Raw genomic sequence first — 27,747 nt, 5'->3', positions numbered from 1 at the left:
TCAGGAGTTTTTGCAGAACACAGGAATGTGTGGCCTTAACTTTGTCACCTCCACTTTGCGAATACTCATCAATGCAAAAATAAAGGGAATGTCATCTCAAAGTGTAACACATACTGATACCAGGGTCCAAAAATAAAGACCAGAAGACTGATTTCCATTAGTTATCAATGCCATCAGAATAGCAAGATTCTGACAGCAAATCAGTTTCAGAAAGAAGAAAGATCCTAATAAGTCAGCACTGGTGATACACGGAAACACACTAAGAAGAGCAAAGAAAGACTGATGACTACAGTACTCACTTCACTTTACAGAAAAGCAATATTCTTAAGGAATAAGTACCTGTAACTTACACTACACACACAAAAAATATTAGTGCTTGCTCACTAAACATCATAAATGCCTATAAAATCATAAAACATATGCACAAGTACCCTGCAATCCAAAAAAACCAACCCACAGTCTCTGAAGGAAAAGCACACAAAACCAGCATATAAAATTAGAAAACCTTACTAAGCAGACACTGGGGATACATCAAGAATGCAGCTTTATCACAATCTTAAACTGAAAAAAAAGCACATGATAAAATTGTGTTTATGGTTTCTCTTTTCATTCAATGCTGTGTATTACATTTCCAAAGTATCAAAAAATCATCTTGGTAAAATCACGAACTGTACGAGCAGCACTGGGGAATCTGGTAAAAAAGAAAAAATTCTTTGTTAGCCAAGCCACAAAGCATCTACAGAGGCTAACTGATCATGAAAATGCCAGGAGGGCTGACAGCTGAATGACAGAGCAGCCCTGGGATGCTGCCTTCCCCTTGCAGAGGAGCCCCTTTGATTGCATGTCTGCTCCTCCTGGGCAGCACAGCTCCTGGGCACAGGGCTGAAAGCAGCAGCCTGCCTCAGGAAAGGGGACAGGATGGGGACAAGGTCCTCACAGAGGATTCACTGCAGGCTGGGCACAGAGCCCTCACAGGGACAGGCTGGGCACAGAACCCTCACAGGGACAGGCTGGGCACAGAACCCTCACAGGGCCCTCACAGGGACAGGCTGGGCACAGAGCCCTCACAAGGCACTCACAGGGACAGGCTGGGCACAGAGCCCTCACAGGGACAGGCTGGGCACAGAACCCTCACAGGGACAGGCTGGGCACAGGCCCTCACAGGGCACTCACAGGGACAGGCTGGGCACAGAGCCCTCACAGGGACAGGCTGGGCACAGAACCCTCACAGGGACAGGCTGGGCACAGAACCCTCACAGGGCCCTCACAGGGACAGGCTGGGCACAGAGCCCTCATAGGGCACTCACAGGGACAGGCTGGGCACAGAGCCCTCACACGGATTCACAGGGACAGGCTGGGCACAGAGCCCTCATAGGGCACTCACAGGGACAGGCTGGGCACAGAGCCCTCACAAGGCACTCACAGGGACAGGCTGGGCACACAGCCCTCATAGGGACAGGCTGGGCACAGAGCCCTCACAGGGACAGGCTGGGCACACAGCCCTCACAGGGCACTCACAGGGACAGGCTGGGCACAGAGCCCTCACAGGGACAGGCTGGGCACACAGCTCTCACAGGGCACTCACAGGGACAGGCTGGGCACAGAGCCTTCACAGGGATTCACTGCAGGCTGGGATCTCCCTTTTCACCCCTTTTCCTTCCTCTCCCCCAAGGGCGATCAGGGAGCTCTGCAGCTCTGCCCAGCCCGTGCAAGCACCTGGCTCTGGCAACACCACCTGACACTGCCCAGGAACCCATTCCCAGGCATCCCAGTGCTGTCACCTGGAACCATCATCTCTCCTGGAGCTGCCATCCCATCTAGAGCCACCATCTCACCTGGGAGTTGACATCCCACCTGCAGCTGCCATCCTACATGGAGCTGTCATCGTACCTGAGAGATGCCACCCCACACGGAACTGCCATCCCACCTGGAGCTGATATCCTGCCTGGGAGCTGCCATCCCCCCTGAGAGCTGCCATCCCACCTATCACACCTGGAACTTCCATCCCATCTGGGAGCTGCCATCCCACCTATCACACCTGAAACTTCCATCCCATCTGGGAGCTGCCATCCCACCTGGAGCCACCATCTCATCTGCAGCTGCCAGCCCACCTATCCCACGTGGAGCTGCCATCCCAGCTGGGCATGGAGGATCAGCCCTGGCTGGGGCACAGCAGAGTGAGGAACCCAATTCCTGCTGCACATGCAGGGTCAGGGAGTGGCAGTTCAGCATTTCCAGCTGCCACTCCATCTCCTGCTCACTTGAAAATGAAGCCTGGGCTTAAGTGCTTTATGGGACTGGGGCCAGGCTGCTCAGTTTCTTGCAGAACTGTGTTTTTATATCCATAATGTTAGCTCAAGCCTTCTGCCAAGGAAACCTCTTTTCCCAGAGTTTTGTTTATTTTTCAGGATTGAGCTCAGAGAGGGCTGGGGGTTAACCTCAAGTACAGTGGCCTGATTGCCACATATGTTGAAGACACTTTCTACTGAAAAGGGAACTCTATGAAGTATGCTCAGTTTATTAGTCCCTAACTCTGCAAGGGACAAGCAAAGCAGCACAGGGATAAGTGAAAGTGGGGCTCCCCCATGCAATCTGTGACAGAACAGACAGCATGCAGATGAAAAAGTAAATTAAATAATGCCAAGTCCAAGTAACACAGCATTGGATTGTTTATGCTTTCAGAACCTAATTTTTCTCTGTGTATTTTAAAAATCTAAAACTCTAAGATGAAAGAGAAAGGGAAACAAGGGAGTACTTGGAAAAAGATTTCAGAAGAAAACACTTGAGCAAAACCACTCGAATCACTCAAAAAGAGAGATTATTTTCCTAATCATGACCAACGTGTTGGTGAGAAATGACCCTAAAATAACCCCAAACTTTTATACCCAAAGATAATCAGCTTCCAAAACTAAAGCAAGAGATAGTTTGGGTTCAGGAACTTTGTGGGAAATTCATGTATCTGTAACACCTTCCCCAGGTGGCAGCAATGGCTGAAGAGGCTCAGGTGGGGAACAGAGCAGGACTGAGCTCAGTCCCACAAACCCTGCAAGGCCACACAGCTTTGAAGGCTATGAAATACAACCAGATTTTAAAATCTTTGTTTCCCTCCTGCTGTTTGAGTAAGTGCACTTCCTTGGAGAAATTTTCATCAAAAATTTAAGAAATAAATTACAAAAAAAAAAAAAAAAAAAAAAAAAAAAAAAAAAAGAAAGAATAGAGCAAAAGTGGAAAAGAATTTATGGTTTTACGGCTTGGCTCAAGAAAATTTAGATGCTCCAAAGCAAAAGTGGTCATGAGGTCTTTGGCAGCAAACCAGTGAGGCACAGACTTGTTCTCTTTCACAAAGCATTTTACAAACAGTGTGCACAAGGAAAACTGGAACCACTCAGACCTTGCCATGACAAGATAATATTTTAAGTCTCACCCATTAGTCCACAAAGTAATGATGGGACAAAACCAACTTCTTTAGGCTCTGATGTCAAAAAATGGTATGTATACTACAGAATACTGTAAAGAAGTGATGAAACATTTTCATGGGTTCAGATGCACTGGGGAGGAACATGAAAAGACTTTTTTAAGTGTATCATGTCTTATGAATTGGAAACCCTGGGTCACTACATGTAGTCTCAAAACAGAACCATGGACTGGTTATACATTTTCACAGTCAAATATAATGAACAAGCCATTCTTTTTTACTGTCAGATAATCATAAATGTCACTTCAACTAATCATCATGAAGAATTAAGCTCATATCAAAATTCAGAGTCTACCAATGGAGCAGCTCAAATCCTGCAAGAAGGATTCATCATTCCATCAGGGATGAAGCCCCACAGCTGAGGGCATATCCTGGGCAAGCTCAGACAAGGAGAAGTACAGATTATACATACTTAATAATTAAAGCTTGCAGAGTAATGCATCACATACCTCACAAAAACCCCAGCAAAACACAAAGTGCCTTTTTTCGTAAAACAGGACCAATTAAAGGGAGAGGAGCAAGACAAACTGAGCAAAAGCCCTGAAGATGTGCTGCAGTGTGGGTGTGGAAGGGAGTTTGTGTCACTCACACACTCCTGTCCCTCCCCAGGTATCAGCAGCAGGGAAGCAAACACCTGAGAAGGTCAGGCTGGGTGCTCTGCAGAACTCACACACTGCTTAGTCCAGCCAAGCCCCCTCCAGCACAGGCAAAATATGGCTAAAAGCAGCTTGAAATGGTAGGATTAGCCAAGCAGGACAGTGTGAGGGGAAGACAGACATTATTGATGTTGATAGGTTCTCACCAGCACTCCAGAGTCTTCAAATACTGGGAGGTGGGGGTGTCCATAATTTTTTTTCCAGCTCTTTTCCATGTCTTTTGTCTCAATTTCTTACATTCCTTTCCCACTGCTTAGCCTCCATGTTCTTCTACATCTCTTTCTCCTGGGTTAGCTCTTCGTTCTTTCCACACAAACAAGATTCTCTCAAAACCACTGCCTGTCTCATTCTAACTGTGAATAGTGTAACTTTTCTGTTACCTCAAATCCCTGTTTCAGTTCTTCCTGTGTGCCTCTCTTCCCTTCTGCCAGTGTCCAGCAGTTCAGAACACAAATGACAAATTCCTGTCATAAATAAAGGTATAATGTACAATTCCTGAGAATTTGCCTAGTTTAACTTCTTCCTGCAATCTTCTGTTCCATAAAAGATCTGTTCCTTGAGTTTGAGCTTTCTCCCCGAATTCTCATCTGTGTCACACTCACTCACTAGAAAAAAAGAGGGGAAATAATGTAATTATACTATAGAGAGCATATTAGGAATGAGAACCAAGGATAAACTCCATACACCAAGTACAGCAGTGAGTCAAAACAGTCTTACTAGGTGAAGTTTTTAACAGAAAGTATGGACAAAGAAAGAAAATGGGAGAAAGCATGGACATCTCCCTAAAAAGAGCCAACAGACCTTTCAAACTCTCTCTCTCTATATATATTAAAAAAGTATTTATATAGATATATAAATATATATATAGATGGACATATCTATATAGGTACAGATATATATATTTGTGCACATCTCTGAGTACTTGCACTGTGATCCCATGGGAGCAAACAAAGATCCTTCTGTAAGGGCCCAGTGATGGGCAGAAATGCCCCAATCTCCTTTTCCACCTGCCCCTCAATCCTCATTCTGTACATCCAATTTCCTGCTGCTCCTGCCAGTCCAGCACACCAGGGCTCATCCTTCAGACTGCACTCCTGATCCACCTCATCTCCAGAGAACGGAGCACAGACCTGAACGCTTGAAACAGTCTAGAAATTACTGTATTTTTTTCTCTTTCCCCTATCCTCCAGTCCTTATTAATATTTCCAGTAGTAAATGCCCTCTAGGGAGCTCTGCAACAAGGAGGCTCACCTCTGGGAAAATGAGGATTCATGTGTTGCCATGGCTCACAAGCTCAGGAGCTATGGGGCTATAATAAAAGCAACAAAATTTCATTAGAGAGGATTAAAACTGTTTGATCTCCCAGAAAACAACTACAGGAGATAGTGCAGAGCAAGTTTGCACAGAAACAGAGATCAGAGGCACCAACATCCACTTCAGGTAAGGAAACAGAGGCTCTCAGCATTGTAAAAATCAGCTCTGGAAGTTGTGTCAGTGACTGCCAGTAACTCAGGTGTAACACAGCTGTCAGAATGTTCAGGCTCTGAAAAATCAGAGCCTGAACACTGAAAAATCAGGATATATATAATATATCCTGATATATATATAATTTTATACTATCTCCAGTTAGTGACATAGAAGCCAACACATGTTTGATGTCACAGACAACCAAATGTGTATATCTTTCTATATAAATGGCAAATGTTGCAAATGTTGCTCTGAGCAGAGTCCCTCTGAGCTGGTCAGGGCAGACACTGGCTCCACTTGGCCCAATGGCAGCAGAAAACATCTGTCTGCTGCAGAAAACATTTGTGCAGCCTTAGAACAGCCACATCTCTCTCTAGGCTTCAAGTTTCTAAAAGGAAATGCAGGTTTTCTATAAATGCTGTACAACTCCAGTAACTACCATTTATAGTTCCATTGCCCACTTCTCTGGTTTATATAGACATGGGTGGACTGGAGGAAAATTCAGTGAAGGTTTTGCATAGATGGACTAGAAGATTTAAAAAAACAGTAAAGCTTCACTACAATTAATAAAAGCCTAGAGAAACACAATAAAATCACCAGGGCCTTTGAGCTTATCCGGCACAGAAGGGCACACACCCCATGAGCCACCAACCAGGCTCCTGTTTCCAAGCTGTGCCCAGGTTCATTAGCACAGCTAAGCATTACAGCATTTCTCCTGAAACACCAAATACTGGTATTGGTCATTTTTCCTCAATTTTTCCAATTACTGTTAACCTAACTGAGCTGTGGCACACTGGGAGGCAGCCAGCACTGGTAATATCAAATATTGACAGGTAAGAACACATTTTTATTCTCTTTCACACACTAATGTCCACAGCTCCACTTATTTTTCAGTCTTCTAGTCCATCTATACAAAGCCTTCACTGAGTTTTTCTCCAGTCCATCTATGTCTACATAAACCAGAGAAGTGGGCACAGCTTATATAAGGGAAAATGGAATTATAAATGGCAGTTATTGGACTTCTTGTACCTGCATTTAGAGAAGACCTGCATTCCTTTTAAAAACTTGAAGCCTAGAGAGACATGTGGCCTTTCTAAGGCTGCACCAAAATCTACTTAGAATCAAAAAGAAAATGAAAGGAATTCAAAGTGAAGGCAGAAGAATTATCACCCAACTTCAGCTGGAGATCGAACAGACAATGCCCTGAGCTGTTTGTAAAAGAACTTGAAGCACTAAGATTGTTTGGCACTGCAGCCCCTAAAAGGTGAGGAGGGAATGAAATGAAGACCTACAAGTTTTGTAAACAGATTAGCCCCCAAATGCCTCATTGATAAAAACAGGACTGCAAGTTATTGATAGAAAATACAGTGCTAAAAGTTACTTTACAGTTCAGTTTTTATATTCAACAAAATGTAACACTGTTCCAGGTACAATTTAGATGGCTGGTATGTGTTTGGGGTTTTTGGTCATTTTTCTCCCAAAACCTAAACTATGCTAAATGCAAAATCAATGAAAACCTTTCTGAACTATCTTAAAAATGAAATTAATCTGGGAAAATTTATTGTTTGAATTGGCAAATCCTCTGCTGGCAACCAAACGGTTAAAGAAGAAATAAGGGGAAAAAAGCCTTAAAAGACTCAGGAGAATTAGCTGTTGCTAAAACAATTTTATGGTCCTTTCCACTCCAGTGGAGGTAGTTTGTATGGCTGACTGGAATCTATTCAATGCTGTCAAACATCTAACACTCCCATAGCCAGATGCCTCACAATGAATAACAAGCAGCCTCGCTGCCAATATGCTCGAGCTGCATTTTTTACCAGGGACTGGACCCCAACCCAGCAACACTCCAACTTCATTGTTCCGTGCCTTGTTAATTTATAAGACCAAAAATCAACCACAACAAACAGAAGTGCCAGAATTCTAAAGCATTGCAGCTACAAAATCCATCATATTTAACAAACCACAGTACAGAAAGTCAGGTTCATAAAAAGAACCTGCACATCTAATTTCTCTTTTGTAGTTTAAATTGATTTCATAATAGAAAATAACACTCAATTTCAGCAGATGACTTCCATAATCTGGGGAGGCTCACAGTAAGTGCACAGAATAAAAAAGAAAGAAGTAGAAACAATGAATAAAGTGTACACAACTCTCGTTGAAACAACTAAGCACATCATCTGTCATCCTGAGTATCATCATTTCCATAAATATTATCCCACCCGTTGATTGCCTTGCTCAGTGCTGTGCTTCAAGCAGAATCCTGGACTCTGACCATATTTACATCCTTCATCTTTCAGCTCTAATAATGCTGAAGTGCTGACACCAGCCTCTCATTGCAGGGAAGACAGAGTGTGCTCAGTGACAGCCCTGGCTCTGGGAAATTACAGCTCTGCTCTCCTGGCAGCTTTATGATTATGGCTCTGACAGGCCCTGTGTTCTGGAGCTCATCTCCTGCCCTGGGCACATCCTCCTCTGCTGCAGCACTAAGCTAAAGTCAAACAGGACACACACATTTCCATGGAGGTATCCTGGAGCATTTTCAGCTTTGGAGGGGAAAACCAGCACCGTTCTCACCATGATTCAAACACCTGATGACTCTGGGGTTTACTTTTAATTATACTTGCTGCTAGAGTTCCCAGCATCTAATTTTCTAGGAACCATAAGGTGGTGCTGAAAAATTCCAGAGCCTGGGTTTGTAAAACAAAGTGAAGCAAAGCAGCTGTTTTGAGAAAAAGTGGCCATATCATGCAAACAGCCCTGAGAAAAACTAAACTCGAGTCCACAGCAGAACTCATGAGCTCATTCTTATTGAATAAAAATTGCTGCTGCACTTTCAGAGCTGAGCTGATCACCCACATTAAAAAGACACAGCTTTGATGGAGTGAAGAAAAGCAGGGGGCTGTGAGTGTCAGTGTGTGCACAAGTGCTTGTGGGTGCTTGTGCTGGTGTTGAACATCCCAGAGGGACAGGCTGGGCAGCCCTGCAATGCTCAGGGACATTGCTCATCAGCCATGCACTTTGAAGGATGTATTCAGAAGTAACATCAATGAGGTATCATTGTTTTTAAGCCTAAAGAAAACAACAATGAAGTAATAAAATGTAAAGTTGAGGGATTTACCACCACTGAATTTTTTACCTAAATACGGGTAGTATCTTTATTAAAAAGTGAATTTTTTTAAGATTTATTTTTTACAGCATTGTTTAGGCCTCTTGCTCTGAAATCAGGGTACTATTTCTTTCTATTTATCATTAACCTGCTGTCCTTACTCTCTACATCTGGCCCCACAGCATTCATTAGCACGTGCACTGGAGAAGAAATACCCAAATTATGCACAACTTCATCTGGTTTGAAGCATGCACATCTCCAGAAAACACTCAGCTAAGAGCATTTCTGGGACCCCACAAACACACACAAATACCTGACACATTTTCAACAAACACCGGCACAAGTGTCAAACAAGTGTACCTTGACTGTAAACAGGAAAAATGGCCACAAAAACACAGATTGTCCCAAAACCTTAACCACAAATGATGAACCACAGATAAAGCTGGTCCCAGACCAAAAGCAGGTAAAAAGCTACATCCATCAGTTGCATTGATATCAGTGTTTAACATGAGCCTTTTAGGTTACATACTTACACAAACTCCAAGATTTAGGGAATGAAAAGTAGAACTTGAGTGCTGCTCCAGCAGGCAGAAAAGAGCTTTTTATCTTCCTACAGACTAATGAGTCATTAATAGTGTGGTTAAGCACTATCAGCAAGTCAGCAGCCAGTGGGGAGGCAAGCTGGGCTTTCCTTGTGAAGGGAGAGACACATCCCTGCAAGTGCATCATCACTCCTGCAAAAGCAACTGAAGGCTGCACAATTTATGTCAAATCCAATTCTTAGCTACATGTTTAGTCAAACAACATGACAGCTGGATAACACTCAGCAAATATTCTCAGAACTAACACAATTGTAATTACACGGTGTTTCTTTATTCCTGCTCCACTTGATAACAGACTTTTGGAAATGTGTATTTCAATTTAACCTACTCCATTTTGACATAAATACTTAATTTTAAGCAGTTCCACTGCTGCAGATGAGAGGATCCTTAGCACCAGGAAATCAGGCTACTCTGTGGCATCAAACACCTGCATGAAGAGAACTGTCATTACCCAACAGGGGCCAGAAAGCTCCTTGGATCCCCCCAGGGAGCTGTTCAAGGCTACATGAGCTCTAATTCTGCAGAGGACTTCTGGAACAGATGGAAATAAGGCAAAAGCATTAAACAATTTAGATTATTATTTCCAGAAATACTTCTACAGTACTCAAGTGTCAAAATGCTTTTAAATCAAGCAAATTGCACGTGGCAAGACTTACAAAGCTGACTGCAAGAATTAGACGCTTACACTCCATGAAATTCAGTTGATTCCAGAGATATAGCTCCACTGCTGCTTTTTAAAAATTCACCCATGACTGACCATAACATGAGAGCAGTATCTTAATGAGTATAAAGCCCAAGAGAAATAAAACAGAAATTTAATGCAGACTTATTTTTGCACGTTTACAGCACGGTGAAAGCCATCCCCTTCCCTTTCCCTCAGAAAAAGGTCATTGCAAGGTGTGCCCTCAGGGCAATTCCCCTGCTTTTTACAAATCTCCTCCTGCCCCAGGATTCACAAAGGACTTGAACTGATGTACATTCACATAACCTGGGTTCATGAGAACCAGATACGAAAGGACTGCAAGAAGTGCTGCTAAATCAGACAGGGCTTTTTGGAGATCTTGAACAGAAACCTCATCACAGCTGAGGGCTCCTCCAGTTTCTGTTTTCAGAGGAGGTGTCCTGCTAAGTGCTTAGAAAAAGCAAAATGTCATTTAAAATAACAACTTTCCCTGTCCTTTTTTACAGTTGTTTTCTGCAATCTAACCACAAGGAATTGAATATACTGCTTTAACCTCTGCTAAGTACAGTTTTTATACTTATTGACAGCTGGTAATGATCATTTGAATTGGAAAACTTGCAGGAAGGAAGCACCTGAGTTCAGCCCTGAGTGTTCTCCAAAGTCTCCAGGAGTGTTTTATGATACCATTCAATGTCATTAATCAAGTGGTTCATTACAAGCTGGCAGAAACTCTTTGTTGCTGTGAACTCACTCAGCACAAAGTTATTTTGTTCATAGTACTGCCACTTCCTTTTCAAATTTGTAAGGTTACTGTGCATCAGCCTCCTGCTGCTGCAAATTTGGCACTCTTTTCTCTGAGCTTTTCTTTCTCTAAAGGTGACCATTTAACAGATCTTGGGTCTTTTTTATTTCTGCATTCCTCATAATTTAAGACACCTGAGTTATTTTCTGTAAGCCTTCCAGACACTGCTGAATTTTTACCAGAAAATTTATAGTAAGATTTTATATTTGTTTTCCCCAAAAGTCCCTCCCCTGTAAGTTCTGGCTCAAGGCCACTGCAGTAACACAGGCATTCCAGGATACCCCAAGTGTGTTTTTCCACTGGCAGATGCCCCCTTCTGTCCTTAAACTGAATCTAGAAGAAATCTATATATTTGCTTGTTCAGTGCAAAGGTCCCATATGCTGCTTCTCATCAGGGATCATCTGTTCTGCTTAAATGCAACATTTAAACCCACTGATGGGAGGAGATTGATCAGCCAGCCACCAAGAACAACCATCTATCTACATGTATTTTCTCTTTGGTCTTTTTTTCACTGCCCTAAGCTCTAATTTGCTGTTAATTCTGTGTAATTTGCCTCCCAGGCCCCAGTGACACTCCGAGCTGCACAGGCACGGAAAGCCCAAATCCTTTGTCTGCATTTTCTCTGTCAGCAAGGACAGCAGACCTTGCTGGAAGTTTTCACCTTCTCGTGCCTTTCTTGCATTTCTTCTGAGCCACATGAACTTTTAAGAAACAACACTCAAATGATCTGCCAAAAATAGGCATCAGAAAGTCTCTTTCATTACAACCTGAAATCAGACCCTTTAAAATACAAATGGTATTTAGTGGATATTTTCTCAATACTATCCATCTTTCTCCTTGATGTCACAGAAAGGTTGTCATTGATTTTGCTCCAATTTTGATCACAATCATAATTTCTGTGCTTCCTGACACTCTTGCAATTCCATGCATCTTGCATCTTAAACATCCTTTTCTGTATTTTTCCTGCCTCTAGCTGCTCCTCCTCCCAAAGTTTCTTCTTCTATCACTTTTTATATCACTGTTATCACATTCATTACTGAGCTTGTCTCCAAGAAATTAACTGCCTTGAGGCACATCCTTCTGCTTTCTTCTAGTGCTTAATCTCAGATTGTATCTTGGTTTTATAATCCCTATCAAACCTTTTATTAGCTTTTGCTTTTATTACTCCTAAAATCACAAAACACAATATGCTGGACTTTGCTCTTGCCTAACAGTCATCCATCCTAAAAACAGCAGGTCTGTGGCTTTTTACATTCTCCTCATTTAATGCTTTCTCAGCCATTAGAACATTAGCAACAAGATAAATACTTTATGTGTATGAACTCCTTGCAGTTAGAACACAGAGAATTACCAGATGTGCCTTCCCACATTCCAAATATCCTGCTAGCACACCCCACTTTGCATTTCCCATCCCTTTGCATTCCCACCACAGGCAAAGGGATTCTGATCCAGAGACAGGAGAGAACCTCTGGAGCCATGAACTGGCAAAGGAAATCTGGAGGGAAGGAGAATGGAATGGAATGGAAAGGCCATGAAAGGCAAGGAAAGGCAAGGAAAGGAAAGGCAAGGAAAGGAAAGGAAAGGCAAGGAAAGGCAAGGAAAGGCAAGGAAAGGCAAGGAAAGGCAAGGAAAGGCAAGGAAAGGCAAGGAAAGGAAAGGCAAGGCAAGGCAAGGCAAGGCAAGGCAAGGCAAGGCAAGGCAAGGCAAGGCAAGGCAAGGCAAGGCAAGGCAAGGCAAGGCAAGGCAAGGCAAGGCAAGGCAAGGCAAGGCAAGGCAAGGCAAGGCAAGGCAAGGCAAGGAAAGGAAAGGAAAGGAAAGGAAAGGAAAGGAAAGGAAAGGAAAGGAAAGGAAAGGAAAGGAAAGGAAAGGAAAGGAAAGGAAAGGAAAGGAAAGGAAAGGAAAGGAAAGGAAAGGAAAGGAAAGGAAAGGAAAGGAAAGGAAAGGAAAGGAAAGGAAAGGAAAGGAAAGGAAAGGAAAGGAAAGGAAAGGAAAGGAAAGGAAAGGAAAGGAAATCAAAGGAAAGGAAATCAACGGAAATCAAAGGAAAGGAAATCAAAGGAAAGGAAATCAAAGGAAATCAACAGAAATCAAAGGAAATCAAAGGAAAGCCAAAGGAAATCTGTGCCTGGGCAGGGCAGCAACTCCTGAGAGCCCCTGGTCCAGCAGGAAAGCCATGCCACAGATGAGGGTGCCTGGCAGAAGCAGCAGTGCCACTGCGGGGACAGGATGGCCAAGCCTCACTGGAGGCCCAAAGTGAAGCACTCAGACCTGGAGCTGGAGGGACTGGTCAGATTCCAGCCATTTGTGATCCAACAGAAATCCTCACTCTGATCCCACCCCAGACACTCCTGCTGGAGTAGGACTGCAGGTCCCTGCTGGCCCTACGGGACCATGGAACAGCTCAGTGGGATGTGGCTCCAGGGGTGTGGGCACTGTTGGTTACCCCACCTGCTGATACACCTGCACCACAAGCACTTCAGAACTGCCTCTCCTCCTCCTCATCTCTTTATTTCAGTTGAGAGCAGTTTACTTTCACTCTGAATAAAAAACAAAATTAACATCAGCAACGATGTGTAAGTACAGAGCTTGTACAGCAATACAGAAACTGAACACTTGAAAAAGGAGACCAGCTTTAAAACACAAAGGCAGAAAAAGAAATAAACAAAGAGGAAGATGCTAAGGAAGGGTAAGGCAAGTTGGTGTGTGTGGCTGGCACCACGGGGCAGCCAGGGCTCCTAGCAGGAGGAAGGACAATTAGATTGAGCAGATGAAAGCAATGATGCTGATTGCTGGTGCTGCAGACCCGGGCTGGCCTGCATTAGGCTAAGTAAGCTGGATGCAAGCCAGCATCATTGAACAAATGGCATGGCACATCCCCAGGAATCTGAGCAGAGATTACCAATATCTCAAAGGTGACCTCGCACACTTGCTATCCCAGCAAATCAGGCAATTCTCTTGGCTGTAATGGACAAGATCAGCAGAGGCCACTCTCCTGAAGTTGTGCACGCCTCATACAAATAGGATTTTTAGTTTTAGATTTAATATCAATTGACTGCACCTCATTTGAGCAAAGTATCCTAAGTGCTTTATTGGTTTATTTCAGCCCTTCCCCATTTTAAAGAAAACATAATCTAACTTTCCATTATTCATTACCATCCACGCAGGCAACAAGAGAAAAAAAGAACCCTAATTTTTAGCCATATTGTCTATTAAAAATGTAAAATGTTTCCTAAAAGGGCAGGCACATTAATTAAGGCTGCCTCAGGATAAATGAAGATTACTAGGAGTGCTCTGCTTTCCTGGATGAGTTTTTCATTATAATCAAATGAAACCAATTACTGCATTTGTAATGGAAACTACCTAAGCTGAACATTTCCACTTTTGCAGAAGCTGGGGAGTACAGTGCCCAAACAAAAAAAAGGTCCCCAAACACTTAGGAAAGGAAAAGAGAATAAAACTTTTCTGGGGAAAACAAAGAATCCTGAAAGTAAAACCATAAGTAAAACACTGGGTACAAATCAAATGGCCCCAGTGTAATTGAGAATCACAGCCTGGATTCCCAGAAGCCATCTCCAGCAGGAAATCCTGGACCTGAGCACTGAACTCCTTTCCGCCGCTTCAGAGGAGAAAATAAAGCCTAATTAGGCTCAATTTTCTAAATAATGGTTATCCTCTGCAACTAATCAGGAAAATTTTAAACCAGTATCAGATGAATGCTTGTTCAAATAGTGAAACAGGCTCTGTCTTCTAAATACCATCTTACTCTGCAGGCACCTGAAAGGATTGAGGGTAACACACTGAGGCATAGCTTTTATTTTCAAGCATCCTTTGCCATCCTACTGAGCAGCCCCTAGAACAGCACACAACAGCACCTTCTTCTGCACATGGAGGTTCTGCCAGTGACAGAAAGCAAAGATAACTTCAGGGAAAAAAGAATTAATGGAATTTCAAACATAACAGCCTATTCTGAACTTATTCCAAATGGAAGAAGGCAAATGTTTAAAGGTATTTCTAGGGAACTAAGAAGGCCACAAATAAAATTATTTGAATAATCTTTAAAGAGAATCTGGAGCCTGAAAGACACTTTGAGAGAGAATGCTACTTCCAAATCACCTAAAAGCAACACACTCATTGAGTTCACCCATGATTATCCAATATTCACCTGGACCATGAATTGTACCCCAGTAAGCTGAGCAAAAGCACATTAATTATGAGGCTGATAAAGGCAATGCAGAGTTGTGTTTTAGCATTCTGTCCATGAAATCAGCAATGAAGCTCTACAATGATTTTAGAGGTATTCATCTATAGTCAGATAAAAACAGTAATGGTGTATTTTGATTTCTGGTTCCCTTTTAGACTCATTTAAAAACAACTTCTGAGTGAAAATAGGGGCAGAGGCAGGAACATTGCACACAACATGTTCTAAGTTTAACACTCCTCCATGGGGAACATTGTGACACCACCAACAGACTTTAGCACAGTGCAGACCTGCAGCACCTGCAGGCTCCAGTGCCCACTATCCTACCCAAGAACCTGGAAAAATTTCATAAAGGTTTTCCATGTTCATCTCTGAATATCAGATAAACTAGCAAGTTTGCCATTCATGAAAAGGAAAGGGAAGCTGAGGCAATATGAACTGAGTTTTAACTAAAATACAAAGTGAAATTCTATCAGATTACAGCTAGTAGTTGGGGTTTTTATAATTTATGTGTTATACTGACTCTAGGTATGACTCCCAATGAAGGGAGCTGCAATATTAGAGATTTTGGAAGGCTGCAAACATAGAAGCATTTTTCTCCTATTAAAAAAACCTTCCATTGTTTAGAATAAACTTGGCCACAGCTTCTTTCTGTGGAATCTCTAGACTACCTTCTCTCTTACATGATGTGGTGACCAAAGTTCTACACAGAAATTACGTATTTAAATTTGTGCATTTTTATCTCTGCTCTCTCCAAGAATTCCTTTACTTTAAAGACAGGCAGATGTACCTGCATTTTTTAGATTAGTCTTTCTACCCTACTTAAGGCCACACTGATACATTTTTTAACCACTGACAGTTGTGTTAACTTCCTACAGACATAGGCAGCCGCATCATCAGTCATTTCAGTAATTACTATCCTAATCTCCAACACCTTGAGAGAACACCTGCCAGTCATATGCTGCTATTATTTATGTGACAGTTCTACCATCCTAGTTCTTTCCACTTAATCTACACCACTCACAAAGCTGTTTCCAATTCAAGTGCATTTTTATCCTTTACTTATGCAAATGCTGCCAAATAAGTCTGAATGTTTTCACGCTCTTTTCCCAACTTCTGTATGATAGGTGTGCTTATTACAGACCTGTATTCCCTTCCTGATGTCTCAGTCAACACAAAAGTAAAGGGACTGTAAAATTGTCAAAGTCAATTCTTTTGCCTTTATTTAAAAGCTCACTTTTCAAGCCTTTATAGCAAATCCTATGGGATGTCCCCACATGCTACAATTACATGCCAAGATTACACCTGATTGATATCCAGTATCAGTTTTTGTTTAGAAAACAAAATTGTGAAAATCAATACTTCTGTCTTTATTTTAAAGCTCGCTTTTGTAGGCCCTTCCACAAAATCCAGTGGGATGTCCTCACATGCTACAATTACATGCCAGGATAACACCTGATTGATATCCAGTATCAATTTTTGTTTAAAAAACTGTGCAGACAAGGCAGAGTGTGATGGTGCTCACAGGGTTTCTTGGATTGGGAAGAGACGTAGATCAGACTCCATGTTTCTGAAGGCTGATTTATTATTTTATGATATATATTACATTAAAACTATACTAAAAGAGTAGAAGAAAAGGATTTCATCAGAAGGCTAGCTAAGAGTAGAAAATAAAGGAATGGTAACAAAGGTTTGTGGCTTGGGCTCTGTGTCCAAGCCAGCTGACTGTGATTGGCCATTAATTAGAAACCACCATATGAGACCAATCACAGATGCACCTGTTGCATTCCACAGCAGCAGATAACCATTGTTTACATTTTGTTTCTGAAGCCTCTCAGCTTCTCAGGAGAAAAAATCCTAAGGAAAGGATTTTTCATGAAATTGTCTGCAACAGCAGAGCTCTCTGCTTTACTGGGTTCCTCCCAAAGAAACAAATCCCCCCAACCCCTTCATTTCAAAGCAGACTCTACTGAACTCCACCATAATTCTGTGTAAAGTCTGCATGGATTACTAGACACAGATCTAGCTAAACACTAAAAACTGCTGCAAAGACAACACCAACTTGTTTAAATGTTTATCCACAGAAGGAGGGAACTGATAAATGTGAATGACCAGTAATGAGGGAGCACTTACTGTGGCAGAGAGCTGTGGTCCATTGAGCTGTGCGTGCAGGACGGCCTCGTTGATGGAGCTCCAGATGCCCGCCAGGGCCGTTTCCAGCTCGTGCGAGGCAGCCATTTCACTGGTGAGATATTCCAGCGTGGAGATGAACTCCCTCCACTGGGCATCCAGCTCTGCCACGCTGGCCAGGCAGCCCCTCATGACATTGAGGCAGTACCCCACGCAGGGCCTGATGAGGGTGAGCCCCTGGCAGTGCGGGCAGTACTGCATCCTCACCAGGGCCCGGCTGCACTCCTTGCTCAGCGCCGCGTGCTCCGTGCTGTTGATCACCTCGATGCCCAGGCTCAGCGCCTGGCTCAGCATCCTGCTGGCCCACAGAGATCTGGACAGCTCTGTAACCATGTTTTTAGAGTAGTGTCCAAAAGGATTGATGTCTTGCCTTGTAAGCCGCAGACACTCGGTGTAGTCCTCTGACAGATCTGTAATTCCTGGGTTTATGAGCCGGCTGTACACCAGAGGAAAGAGGCTGTCAAAGAACCGCAGAACTGCGCTTTCCACCGTGGTCTCTGCACCCAGAATGTAGAGAGAGATGTCTGTAAAAAGCTCCTTAACAGGCTCTGCTGCTTCTTTTGCCATAGGTCTGTAAGCTGTCTCAAACAGGGAACTCGTGCGGTTCTCAGCAAAGCGAAGCAAAGACTCAAAGGCCTCTAAAAGGGGGCAGGGGAGAGAAAGAACCAGAGGTTAATGGCAGGCACCTGAAATCTCAGTCACAGGACTAACACTGTCCTGAACAGGAACATCAATAGTTACATGGAATCTGCAATATCAATGCAATAGGAGGTAATACAGCTTTCAGCAGTAATGTGATTAAAGGGACCCTGTGTGTAATGAAGGCAACACTTAACAATTGTTTTTCTTAAAAAAAAGATGACTCTGTTCTCACTAGCCAGACCCTGATCCACCAAGGACTCACACAGATTCCAGGCCAGGCCTGGAGCACAGTCCAGGGCTTGTAAGGTGGTTTTTAGAACTCACACTGCATTTGGGCAGTTCAGCTGGGTACACTTCCAAAGCATCCCTCAGCTCAATTGTGAGGCAACTGGATACACACAGAAGCTGAAGGTTTTGTTTCACAATTCTTGAGTAGGTGGCTGAGAGGCACTTCTTGCAAAGTACAACTCCAAAAGGAAGGAAAAGAATATTGCTGTGTGAATAAATTCTCTCCCCATTAACACTGGCCATGTCTGGACACCAGCCAGTGGTTGGGGAGGACTTGACATCATGTCCACTATGACCCAAAGCCAAAGTGAAAAAAACAAATCAGGAAAACATTATCTCCTTTAATTACACCATTTCTGAGTGGCCTAAGAAAAAAATAATATTTAAGGAGTTCCACAGTTAACACATTTCAAATGGCACATGGCAAGTATTATACACCCAAACCACTGACTGGGGTGCTAGAATTCATGGCCAGGGCAAGGAAAGGATCATTTTTCCAGATTATTTTTAAAGACACAGAAGACAGTAACCCACACCATTCCCAGTGCTTTCTTTGGAAGCTCTCCAACAAAAAGCCTCTGACATAAATCATCCTTGCACTCCTCTGGGTGGCAAGCAGCTCCAGGCGAGGCAGATCTGTCATGCCATTCCTCCTGAGGCCTGGCCAGATAATGGGGTTTGGTCTAATCCTCCTCTCCATTCATGGCAACGTGGCTGTGTGATTCCCTGCTCTGCAGCACAGCCCCAGATCACCCAGAGATCAGCCCCACAATACACAGCTGCAGATGAGCAGAGCCTGGCAAGGTTCTGCAGCAAAGCCTGCACTGTGCCATCCCTGGGACAGCTCCCTGGGCAGCTGACTCCTGCTAGGATTGCATTACAATCCCTTTTAGCACAAAGCGTGCTTTAACTACACTGATAGCACAGCTCACCGGACAGCCATCAGCAGCATTTTGCACACACACGCTGCAAAAAATCCCTTCAGCACTCACACTGGGATTACAGCAGCTAATAGCTTGGAAGGGCTTATAAAATCCTAGAAATTAATGAAGCAGATACACTCCAGTTGAAAAAGATCACAGTACATTCTTGGCAAGGAAACACCTTGCCAAGTTTCAGACTGAAGCAGAGCTGACAACAATTCTGAAAACTGGATCCAGGGTAGGAATCTTGACACAACCTAAACTGTGGTTTGTTGTGTGCTACTGCATGTCACAGACATCTTTTATGAAAAATCCTTTCCTTAGGGTTTTTCCTCCTGAGAAGCTGGGAGGCCTCATGAACAAAATGTAAACAATGGTTATCTGCTGCTGTGGAATGCAACAGGTGCATCTGGGATTGGTCTCATGTGGTTGTTTCTAATTAATGGCCAATCAGTCAGTTGGCTCGGACTCTCTGTCTGCGACACAAGCCTTGGTTATTCATTCTTTCTTTTTCTATTCTTAGCTAGCCTTCTGATGAAATCCTTTCTTCTATTCTTTTAGTATAGTTTTAATATAATATATATCATAAAATAATAAATCAGCCTTCTGAAACATGGAGTCAGATCCTCATCTCTTCCCTCATCCTCAGACCCCTGTGAACACGGTCACAACTGCACACTGTTAAAAGAGGTTTTTGTTTGCCACATCACCTCTGTATGTTTATTTCTAAAGGAAACTAAAACATTGTTTTTATAGTACTAAAAAATCAATAGAAATATCACAAAACATAAAAACAGTTGTTTAAGTTTCCTCCCTATGCATGGTCCCTTACAGATATTCAGCTTATCATTAAATTATGGGAGCAGGGACTGCTGTCTGCAATGCCACCAATCTCACACTCTTCCTTTATCTGCCATATCCATAAAGGCACAACTGCAGGCATCACTCTCCTTACCTGAAAACTAAATGAAATTCATTTATCAATGTGCTAGTGGCATTATTTTCACAAGAAAATAAAAGCCTCAGTGAAACATACAACCAAACCATCCACTGGCAGCATACATCCCAAAACCAGAGATTTCAGCAGATTCCTGGGATACTAAGTTACAGGCTAGAAACCATGTAGTATTTTATTTTCAAACCTCTTAACTGTGAAAATTCTGCATTCTATTAAATAAAACTCTGCATTATTCTGAGACAAGCGTGAAATCATGATATATAATAATGACATTTATTTTTCATGGTGTAAGGGAAAAATTGTGATAACAAATAGCTTCATTCCTCCTGCAAGAAGAGCCCTCACACCAAAAACATGGCACAAAAATACTGTCTGGGATTATAGATATGCTGCTAACCCCTGTAGGGCATCATTGCTTCCTTATAACCACTGGTCAGACACGAAACGTGACTTGTGCCTGAGAGTAATTACATTTCAGAAGGAAATATGCAGGTCTTTTTCCATTTTGAAGGCATTAAGAGGTGTTTGAGATAATCAAATTACTGTTCTTAGGCCTTTAAATCAGAAATTGTTTAAAGGGACTTCATGCAGTCAAATTTGGCAACAATGGACAGCTTGAGTTGTGGCTGTATAGAGCAGAAGCTGCTGAGGTGATGAATTATCTTCTCTTTAGTGCTCTTTGTGTGGTACTTTGTACAAAGTTTCTAAACTCCAAGGAAGGTTTATCATATCTGCAAGACCAGCTTCTCATCTATGCTGTCGAATACAGCAAACTTCAGGCAATTATGAACTCACAAAAAGCTGAATTCTATGCCTAAAGATACACTGGGAGAATTATTTGATCATCTTTCACTGCCTTTGGCTTCAACACAAACCTACCCAGCAGCATGGAATATATTGCAAATATATCAATTCTGAACAGAAATAAGCCTTAACTGAAATAATCCAACACTTGATGAAAATATCAAATTTAGAAGTTTTTTGTCTTCCACTTGTATTAAAACAAATAGGAAGGTGGAGAGCAAGGTTTGTTCCCATGCTGCTGAAAAATCCCTTTTTGATTTAAGACTACAGGAAAAGTGAAATGACAATTAGTTTTGAATTTTAAACACCCACACTGGTGACTACTTAATGAAAGGCTGCATCACCTTCCATGGGGAGAATTTTGTTCAAACCATGTGCTCACGGATGATAGTCATCACCTCTTTGCCTGGAAGGCTGTGCAAGATTTCCAATGGAAAGGGGCTCAGTTTGGTATTAATTCCTCAGAGGTAATGCAATTAATACGTGTAATTAATGCAGATATGCTTGCGCCTTACTGCCCTGCAAGAATTAGTCACAGAACAACTGCAAGTGGGACATATTGAGGAATCATTCAGCCCCTGGAATATCCCTGTTTTTGTAATGAAAAAGAAATCGGGAAAATGGAGACTTTTACAAGATTTACAGCAGATAAATGCTGTAATTGCAACAATGGGAGCTTTACAACCAGGCCTTCCTACACCTACAGTGATTCCACAGGAATAGCAAATAGTTTTCATTGATTTGAATGACTGTTTCTTCACTATTCCATTGGCTGAGCAAGACAAAGAAAAATTTGCTTTTACCGTGCCTTTCACAAATCATGCTGAACCCAATGAAAGATATCAATGGAGGGTATTCCCCCAAGGCATGAAAAATTCACCAACTGTTTGTCAATGGTTTGTGGCACAGGCCTTGTCAAAAGTCACTTGACTCCAGCACAGCTGCTCAAACCCAGCTCACCCCTGGAAGTTCCCATCTGTCCTGCTGGGGTCATGGAATGAGCTGTGGGCACAAGCCCAGCTCAAAATCCATGCTGGGTTAGCTGCTCCCGTGGCAGCATCCACAAGCATCCCCTGTGCTGGGCTGTTATGGCTTTGGCCTGGCAAAGCCAGAGCCCCCATGAGTACACCTTCTCCCCGGTGTCTGCTGTGAAATGTAACCAGGAGTAAGCAAAGCAGGCTCCAGCTTAAACATAAAGAAAAGTTTATTAACCCAACTACACACAAACAATTACTAAACTACACACAAAAGAAAAAAAGAAAACACGAGGAAAATGAAAACCTCACAAAAAACACTCTCCCCCTCCTCCCCCCTAAATTCCCAATACAATATCCTCCAAAATCACCAGTTCTGGGTCCAACACCACCCTTTAGATTGCTCAAACTTTCAGTTCCTCAAGAGGAGAGGGAGTCCTTCCATGTGTCGTGGTGGCCTTTTCCGTCCTTGTTCCGGTGCTCTCACCACCGAACAGGGATCAGGGCTGCTTCCAGGGTTGTCTTTTTAAGGATGCTTTGTCCAGTTCCAGAAAAGCACAGTATCTCACCTTTGGGACATCTATCCCCCCCATATTTTATATACCCCCTGGGGCCGAGGGGTACCCACACTGAATCTTCTCTGGCACTGGGACATTTCTCCCCCTGGACTCAGTCTCTGTATCACACGGAAACATAGCTCTGTCCATGGCTACACAAAAGAGTCCAGCATAAAATGCCACTCCATCTTCTCCATTCTTTCAACATCTCTCACTCTCTCTCTCTCTGGTCCAGACCTCCATCACTCGCTCATTTCCTTCGTCCTCCTCCACTCTTATCACTCGTCTAGGAAGGGTTAATGTTCTGTAAGGTTTTCATTGTCCAAAAAGGGTTAAAAACTCCTCCAGGCGGCTGGACTCCTGGCTGCACCCCCCCCCACATCTCCTCAGCCGGGCTGCCTGCTGCCAGCACATATTTACTGAATTTCAAGATAACGACACAGGCTGCACTCTCTCTCTCTCTCTGTCTGTCTCCAAGGAGGGGGGGGGGGGGGGGGGGGGGGGGGGGGGGGAAGGCTGTCCGATGTCTCTTGGGGCTCCTCCACCCTTCCATCCTCCAGGGCCTCCTCACCCCCATCTCTGTCCAGGCCCGGGCCTACCGCATGGCTGCCCCTCCCCGCCCAGCAGCAGCGGCTGGACGAGGGAGAGCTCCGACCTCCGTCCCTCGAAGTCCCAAGAGAGCCTCCCAGGCCCGAAGCTCTGCTCTTAACCCCTGGGTGTTCTCGGAGGTGTGTCCTAAAACCCACTGGCTACACCAGGTGCCAGTATCAAAATCCAAGCACCCATTGGTTTGACCACAACATCCCAGAATTCCCACTTCTTCCTGGTCAAACCACCACAGGGCTCCAGCTGCTGCCAGCCCTCAATGCACCCAAACTGGATGATGCTCACTCTGACACACTGTCCTGGCTTGACTTTATCATGCTTTTACCCCCAACTGTCCATTCTTTTTATGCTGAATAAGAAGTTTTGCACCTTCAGGATATGAAAAATGCATGTATTTTATGATTGGCTTTTCGCAAATATTAAAATGAATATTATATCTGTTGTGTTAGAAAGTAATGCTGTAATAATTCTCTTAAGTACTGTGTTAAATATAGTTTTAGGTTATAAAAAATGTTAAAATAGAAACTATGCTATGCAGGATACTTTTTTAAAGAAAGGACTCACAGCAACATAGCAGCCACAGGACACCTGAATCTTTCAGAGAAAGAATTTATTGCCCCATTATCAGAAGAAATGAACTTCTTCCTGCCTCAAGGGTGCTGTCAGGATTCAGAGGAAGAAGCTGACACTACCCAGACAGAATCCTGTGTTTGAATGGAATTTATGCATCATGCATGAGGTGTATGAATATGCAACAGGCTGTTGTTTTTAAGGGTTAATCCTCTGTTAATGGGTGTCCTTTTTCGGGCTCTTGCTGCCCATAAAAAGGTACCCAGACATCCATAACTCTTTGTTTCTATTGTCGTAATTCATATTGTCTAAGTTATTATTACTCTAATTGCATTACTCTTTTTATAACCATTTTATTACTATTGAACTTTTAAAATTTTAAAATCAAGTGATTGGCGTTTTTCACAAGGACTTGTTCCAAGAGTGAAGGGGGGAGAGAAGAAGCTCAGTTTGTTTTCAGACACTGCACTCACTCCTCCACATTCCTGCTCCTGCACTGTGCTGTCTGCGGATGGACAGACAGCGGGACAGAGCTCTCCTTTGCTTTTAGTTAGTTTAGCTAGCTGAGGCAGAGAAGCTCCCTGGACTGTGGGGTTTTTTCCCTTTTCTTTGGCCCTGTTTAACCTGCTCTGGATGAACACCCAGGGGAGCACCGGCAGCTGCACCTGTGGCCACCGGGCCGGGCCTGGCCTGGACATTTCCAGCACCGAGGGACTGATCAGAGCCCGAGTGAGCTGAGCTGCAACCCAGGGAGGGACTGTCTCAGTTTGTCATCTTTTTTGGAGCAGCAAGGGGTTCTATTGTTTAATATTGTTTATGTTTTATTGTTTAATAAACAGGTTTTTTCCACTTTTCTCCAAGGAGGTATTTTCTCCCAAACCAGTGGGAGGAGAGGCCAATTGAATCTGCTTTTCTGGAGAAGATCCTTTGGGGGTTCTCTCCAAAATTTGCCTGAACCAGGGAAACACACACATGAAGTGTAGAACAAAACTCTCCAACTAGGCAAAGTCAGAAAGGGATATGTTTATTGAAAGCACTGGGCACAAGGGGAGTAATTTCCCAAAGGCATGTGCAAAACATCATAGGCACCGGGCTCTCAATTTATCTAAAAAGTATAATGACCCATATAATCACCCAAAATGCCTAACACATATTCATTACCTAACCCCACCTATCCCTGCTTTGTATTAAAATGTATTTAAATGGGTCCAAAGTTCTTTTTACGCCTGCGCAGTATCCTGATTGAACTGGGGAGGTGGATTTGAAATGGGTGGGTTCTGAAATGGGAAAGTGGGTTTGAAATGCTATGGTGGGTTCTGGAATGGGTCAGCGGGTTCTGAAATGGGGCAGTGGGTTCTGAAATGGGACAGTGTTTTCTGAAATGGGACAGTGGGTTTGAAATGGGGTGGTCGGTTCTGAAACAGGACACTGGATTCTGAACTGGGACAGCGGGTTCTGAAATGGGACAGTGAGTTCTGAAATGGGTCAGTGGGTTCTGGAATGGGTCAGTGGGTTCTGGAATGGGTTGGTGGGTTCTGGAATGGGGGTCTGCTGAGGTCAAAGTGACCTTTTGCTTTTGCCTTGTTGGCAGGCTTTGGGCCCCTTGGCTATAGCCCAAGTTTCGGGGCCCAGGTGCAGCCACGGTCCTCTTCTTTTTCACAATTAAATCTTCATCCCATCCTGCTTTTTTAAGCACATAAAGACAGGCAGGTGATATATAACCCTAGCTTTAACTACTTTATCTGCTAATAATTAACTATCCCTTATTATTTCTACTCTTCTTGCTATACTCTGAATTGTTTATATCCCCCCTACTTAATCTAGCTAAACTTTTAAACTCTTTCAGTTTGTTTAAAGCCTTGATTCACACACAGATAGACAAACATTGCTTTGCAGGTACAGCATTAGTGCTTGTTGATCCCAAGCATGGCAAAGCGTGGTTTGGAGCAAGACAGAAAACATAAGATACCGAGCACACTTCCCTTCTCCTCAGCCACCAGCTACACCTCAAATTCCTCCTGCAATGAGAATCACAAAAATTCCTGACTTATCTCACACCAGCTTCTGCACTGTAACACTGCTGACTTCTTCAGTGGGATTTAATGCTGGTTTAAATCCGCTGCACGTCACAAAATGCTGCAAGGATGGAAATGCTTCTGCTGAAGAATAGTGCTACAGGGAGAAACAAATGCAGGAGGAATGTGTCAATCTGCTCAGTGCTGGGGTACCAGCATTCTCCAAATATCTCCTCTATTTTCCCACTACCTGGGGGTCTATTTGTGGAAAACCAGGTAGATATTAAGTTTCTCATGTCACATAAAGACCACATTCACCAACTTGCATGGTTTCCTTTCAGCAGGAATAGCTGCTTGAGTTTTTTAACTGCTGTCACCTCTATCTTAGTCTGTGTCCGTTTCTCCTCCTGCACCCTTATCCTCCAGACAAGAACAAAAGATGCAGAAGTGTCACAGATCCATTTGCCACTCTTTCTGCCACAAAAATCTTCCTGGGTGTGTTTATTTTTGTCAGGCCCTGAGACAAACAGCAACACAAGCTCAAGGAGAGGTGTGAGCAGAGGATTCAGTGCAGTGTGCAGAGCTGGTGTCAGAGCCTGCATTCAGGGCTGCCCTCATCTCATGAGCCCTGGATTCCTTACAGAGCATGGGAGGCAGCAGATGTGGTCTCAGGAACACACACAGATAGGAGCTTTCCAAGAAAATCTGAACTGACATATGATAGCCATGCTTAGAGCAGGCTCGTTTGCGTTCCTCACTCCTGCAAGATTTCCACAAACTATTGAGATTAAACTTTCACAAACTATTGAGAGCCTTATTCTGCAAGCAGCTGTGAGGTTCAGATGGAGAGCATTAGGCAAGGTTAAGCAACATCCACCTTGCTGGATTATGATTTACCCCCAAACCTACATTCTTTTCTCTCCAGAGATCCAACACAGAAATATTAGCATGGAAACAATCTCACCAAAACAAAGGCAACCTAAACACCAGATACCTCTGCCCACAGAGGATTATTTCAGAGTAGCTGAGGCTAAGATAATAATGCCTGAACCCAGAGTCCTAACACTCACTGCAAACCACAACATGCCTGTGTGAAGGGGAAGTCACTGCCACCAGACCTCTGTGTGCCACTCCAAAAGAAAAAAAGGAAACTTTTACATTATAAACATCACGAAAAGATTTAACAATGCTCAAAGCCCAGAACTATCTATACAGACCCTATACAGAAATAACATCTGTGTACATTTTAGATTTTGACTGTAATGACGAAAGAAGAATGACAAATTTAAGTAGCTCCATTATTTGTTTGGTCCTGAGAGACTACACTAATATTTGGCTCCTTTCCTTTCAACATCTTGCATTTATTACGCAGTTCCAGAATGAATGAAAGCTACACTCGGTTGAACAATGGCTTCCTTTTCATGCTTTCCTTTTCCAATCTTTCCATTAAGATTTCTGCATCTTTACAGCTTGCCAAAATAAAGAACAACATATTAATATTTTGCAGAAGTAGAATTTACAAACTGTTTGCAATGTGCTATGGGGAGAACAGTGTACAAAGCAGAAAAATCACACCCAGACACGCATCTACATGGCACACAAATAATAAAATTTGGGGGTGTGATGATTTCTAAACAAGTTTAAAAGAATATGAACAAAGAGTGCTTAAAAACCATCATTAAATGAGATGAACAGGAAAGGTTGGGTTTGGGTTTTTTTTTTTTTTCAGATTACTTTATAAAAGGACGTAAGTGCAAAGAAAATTGTGTCAAGTTTGCAAAGACAAAACTCAAAATCCATTCATTCATTCATTCAACTGCTTTTGTAAAAAACTTTGTGTAACTTTCAGCTTAATTTCAATTCTGTGACATTTTGCTAAGGGCAAAATTTCCAAGCCTTCAAAGTTTCCTACTTATCTTCTTTATTTATCCTCCTGCAGAACACAGGACCAAAGCTCTTTATTGATACCCTTCTTTCCCATGTGCCTTGCTGGTTTTAGAATGGCAGCCTCCCTATACATAAACACAATTGCTCCTGATGAAGCTGATGAGAAATTACATGTTAATAAACACATGTTAATAAACATGTGTAGTGAGAGAATGATGTCTACCACATCCTGGCTGCCACATCACGAGCATTTGCAGGAAACAAAGCAACCTTGCTCCAAAACCATTTTGGGCCAGAGAAAACCCTGGAAGTGCTCAGAAGCATCAATTGCTGCCTACTCACCT

The 27,747-nt window shown here is 43.1% G+C and overlaps 1 protein-coding gene across 2 annotated transcripts in view; it reads right to left on the bottom strand.

Annotated features, from left to right (window-relative positions):
- LOC132077535 (glypican-5-like) overlaps positions 1-27,747 on the bottom strand; it is a 369,893-nt gene that overhangs the window by 265,649 nt on the left and 76,497 nt on the right. For both annotated transcript variants that reach the window (XM_059479307.1, XM_059479308.1), the window contains exon 3: positions 17,123-17,817. In XM_059479307.1, coding sequence (XP_059335290.1) covers positions 17,123-17,817 — 695 coding nt within the window. The remainder of the gene's footprint in view (positions 1-17,122; positions 17,818-27,747) is intronic.

The sequence above is a fragment of the Ammospiza nelsoni genome, chromosome 10 (assembly GCF_027579445.1).
Source record: "Ammospiza nelsoni isolate bAmmNel1 chromosome 10, bAmmNel1.pri, whole genome shotgun sequence".
Taxonomy (NCBI): domain Eukaryota; kingdom Metazoa; phylum Chordata; class Aves; order Passeriformes; family Passerellidae; genus Ammospiza; species Ammospiza nelsoni.
The sequence above is the reverse complement of the archived record's forward strand: the minus strand, read 5'-3'. Positions and strand labels throughout refer to the sequence as shown.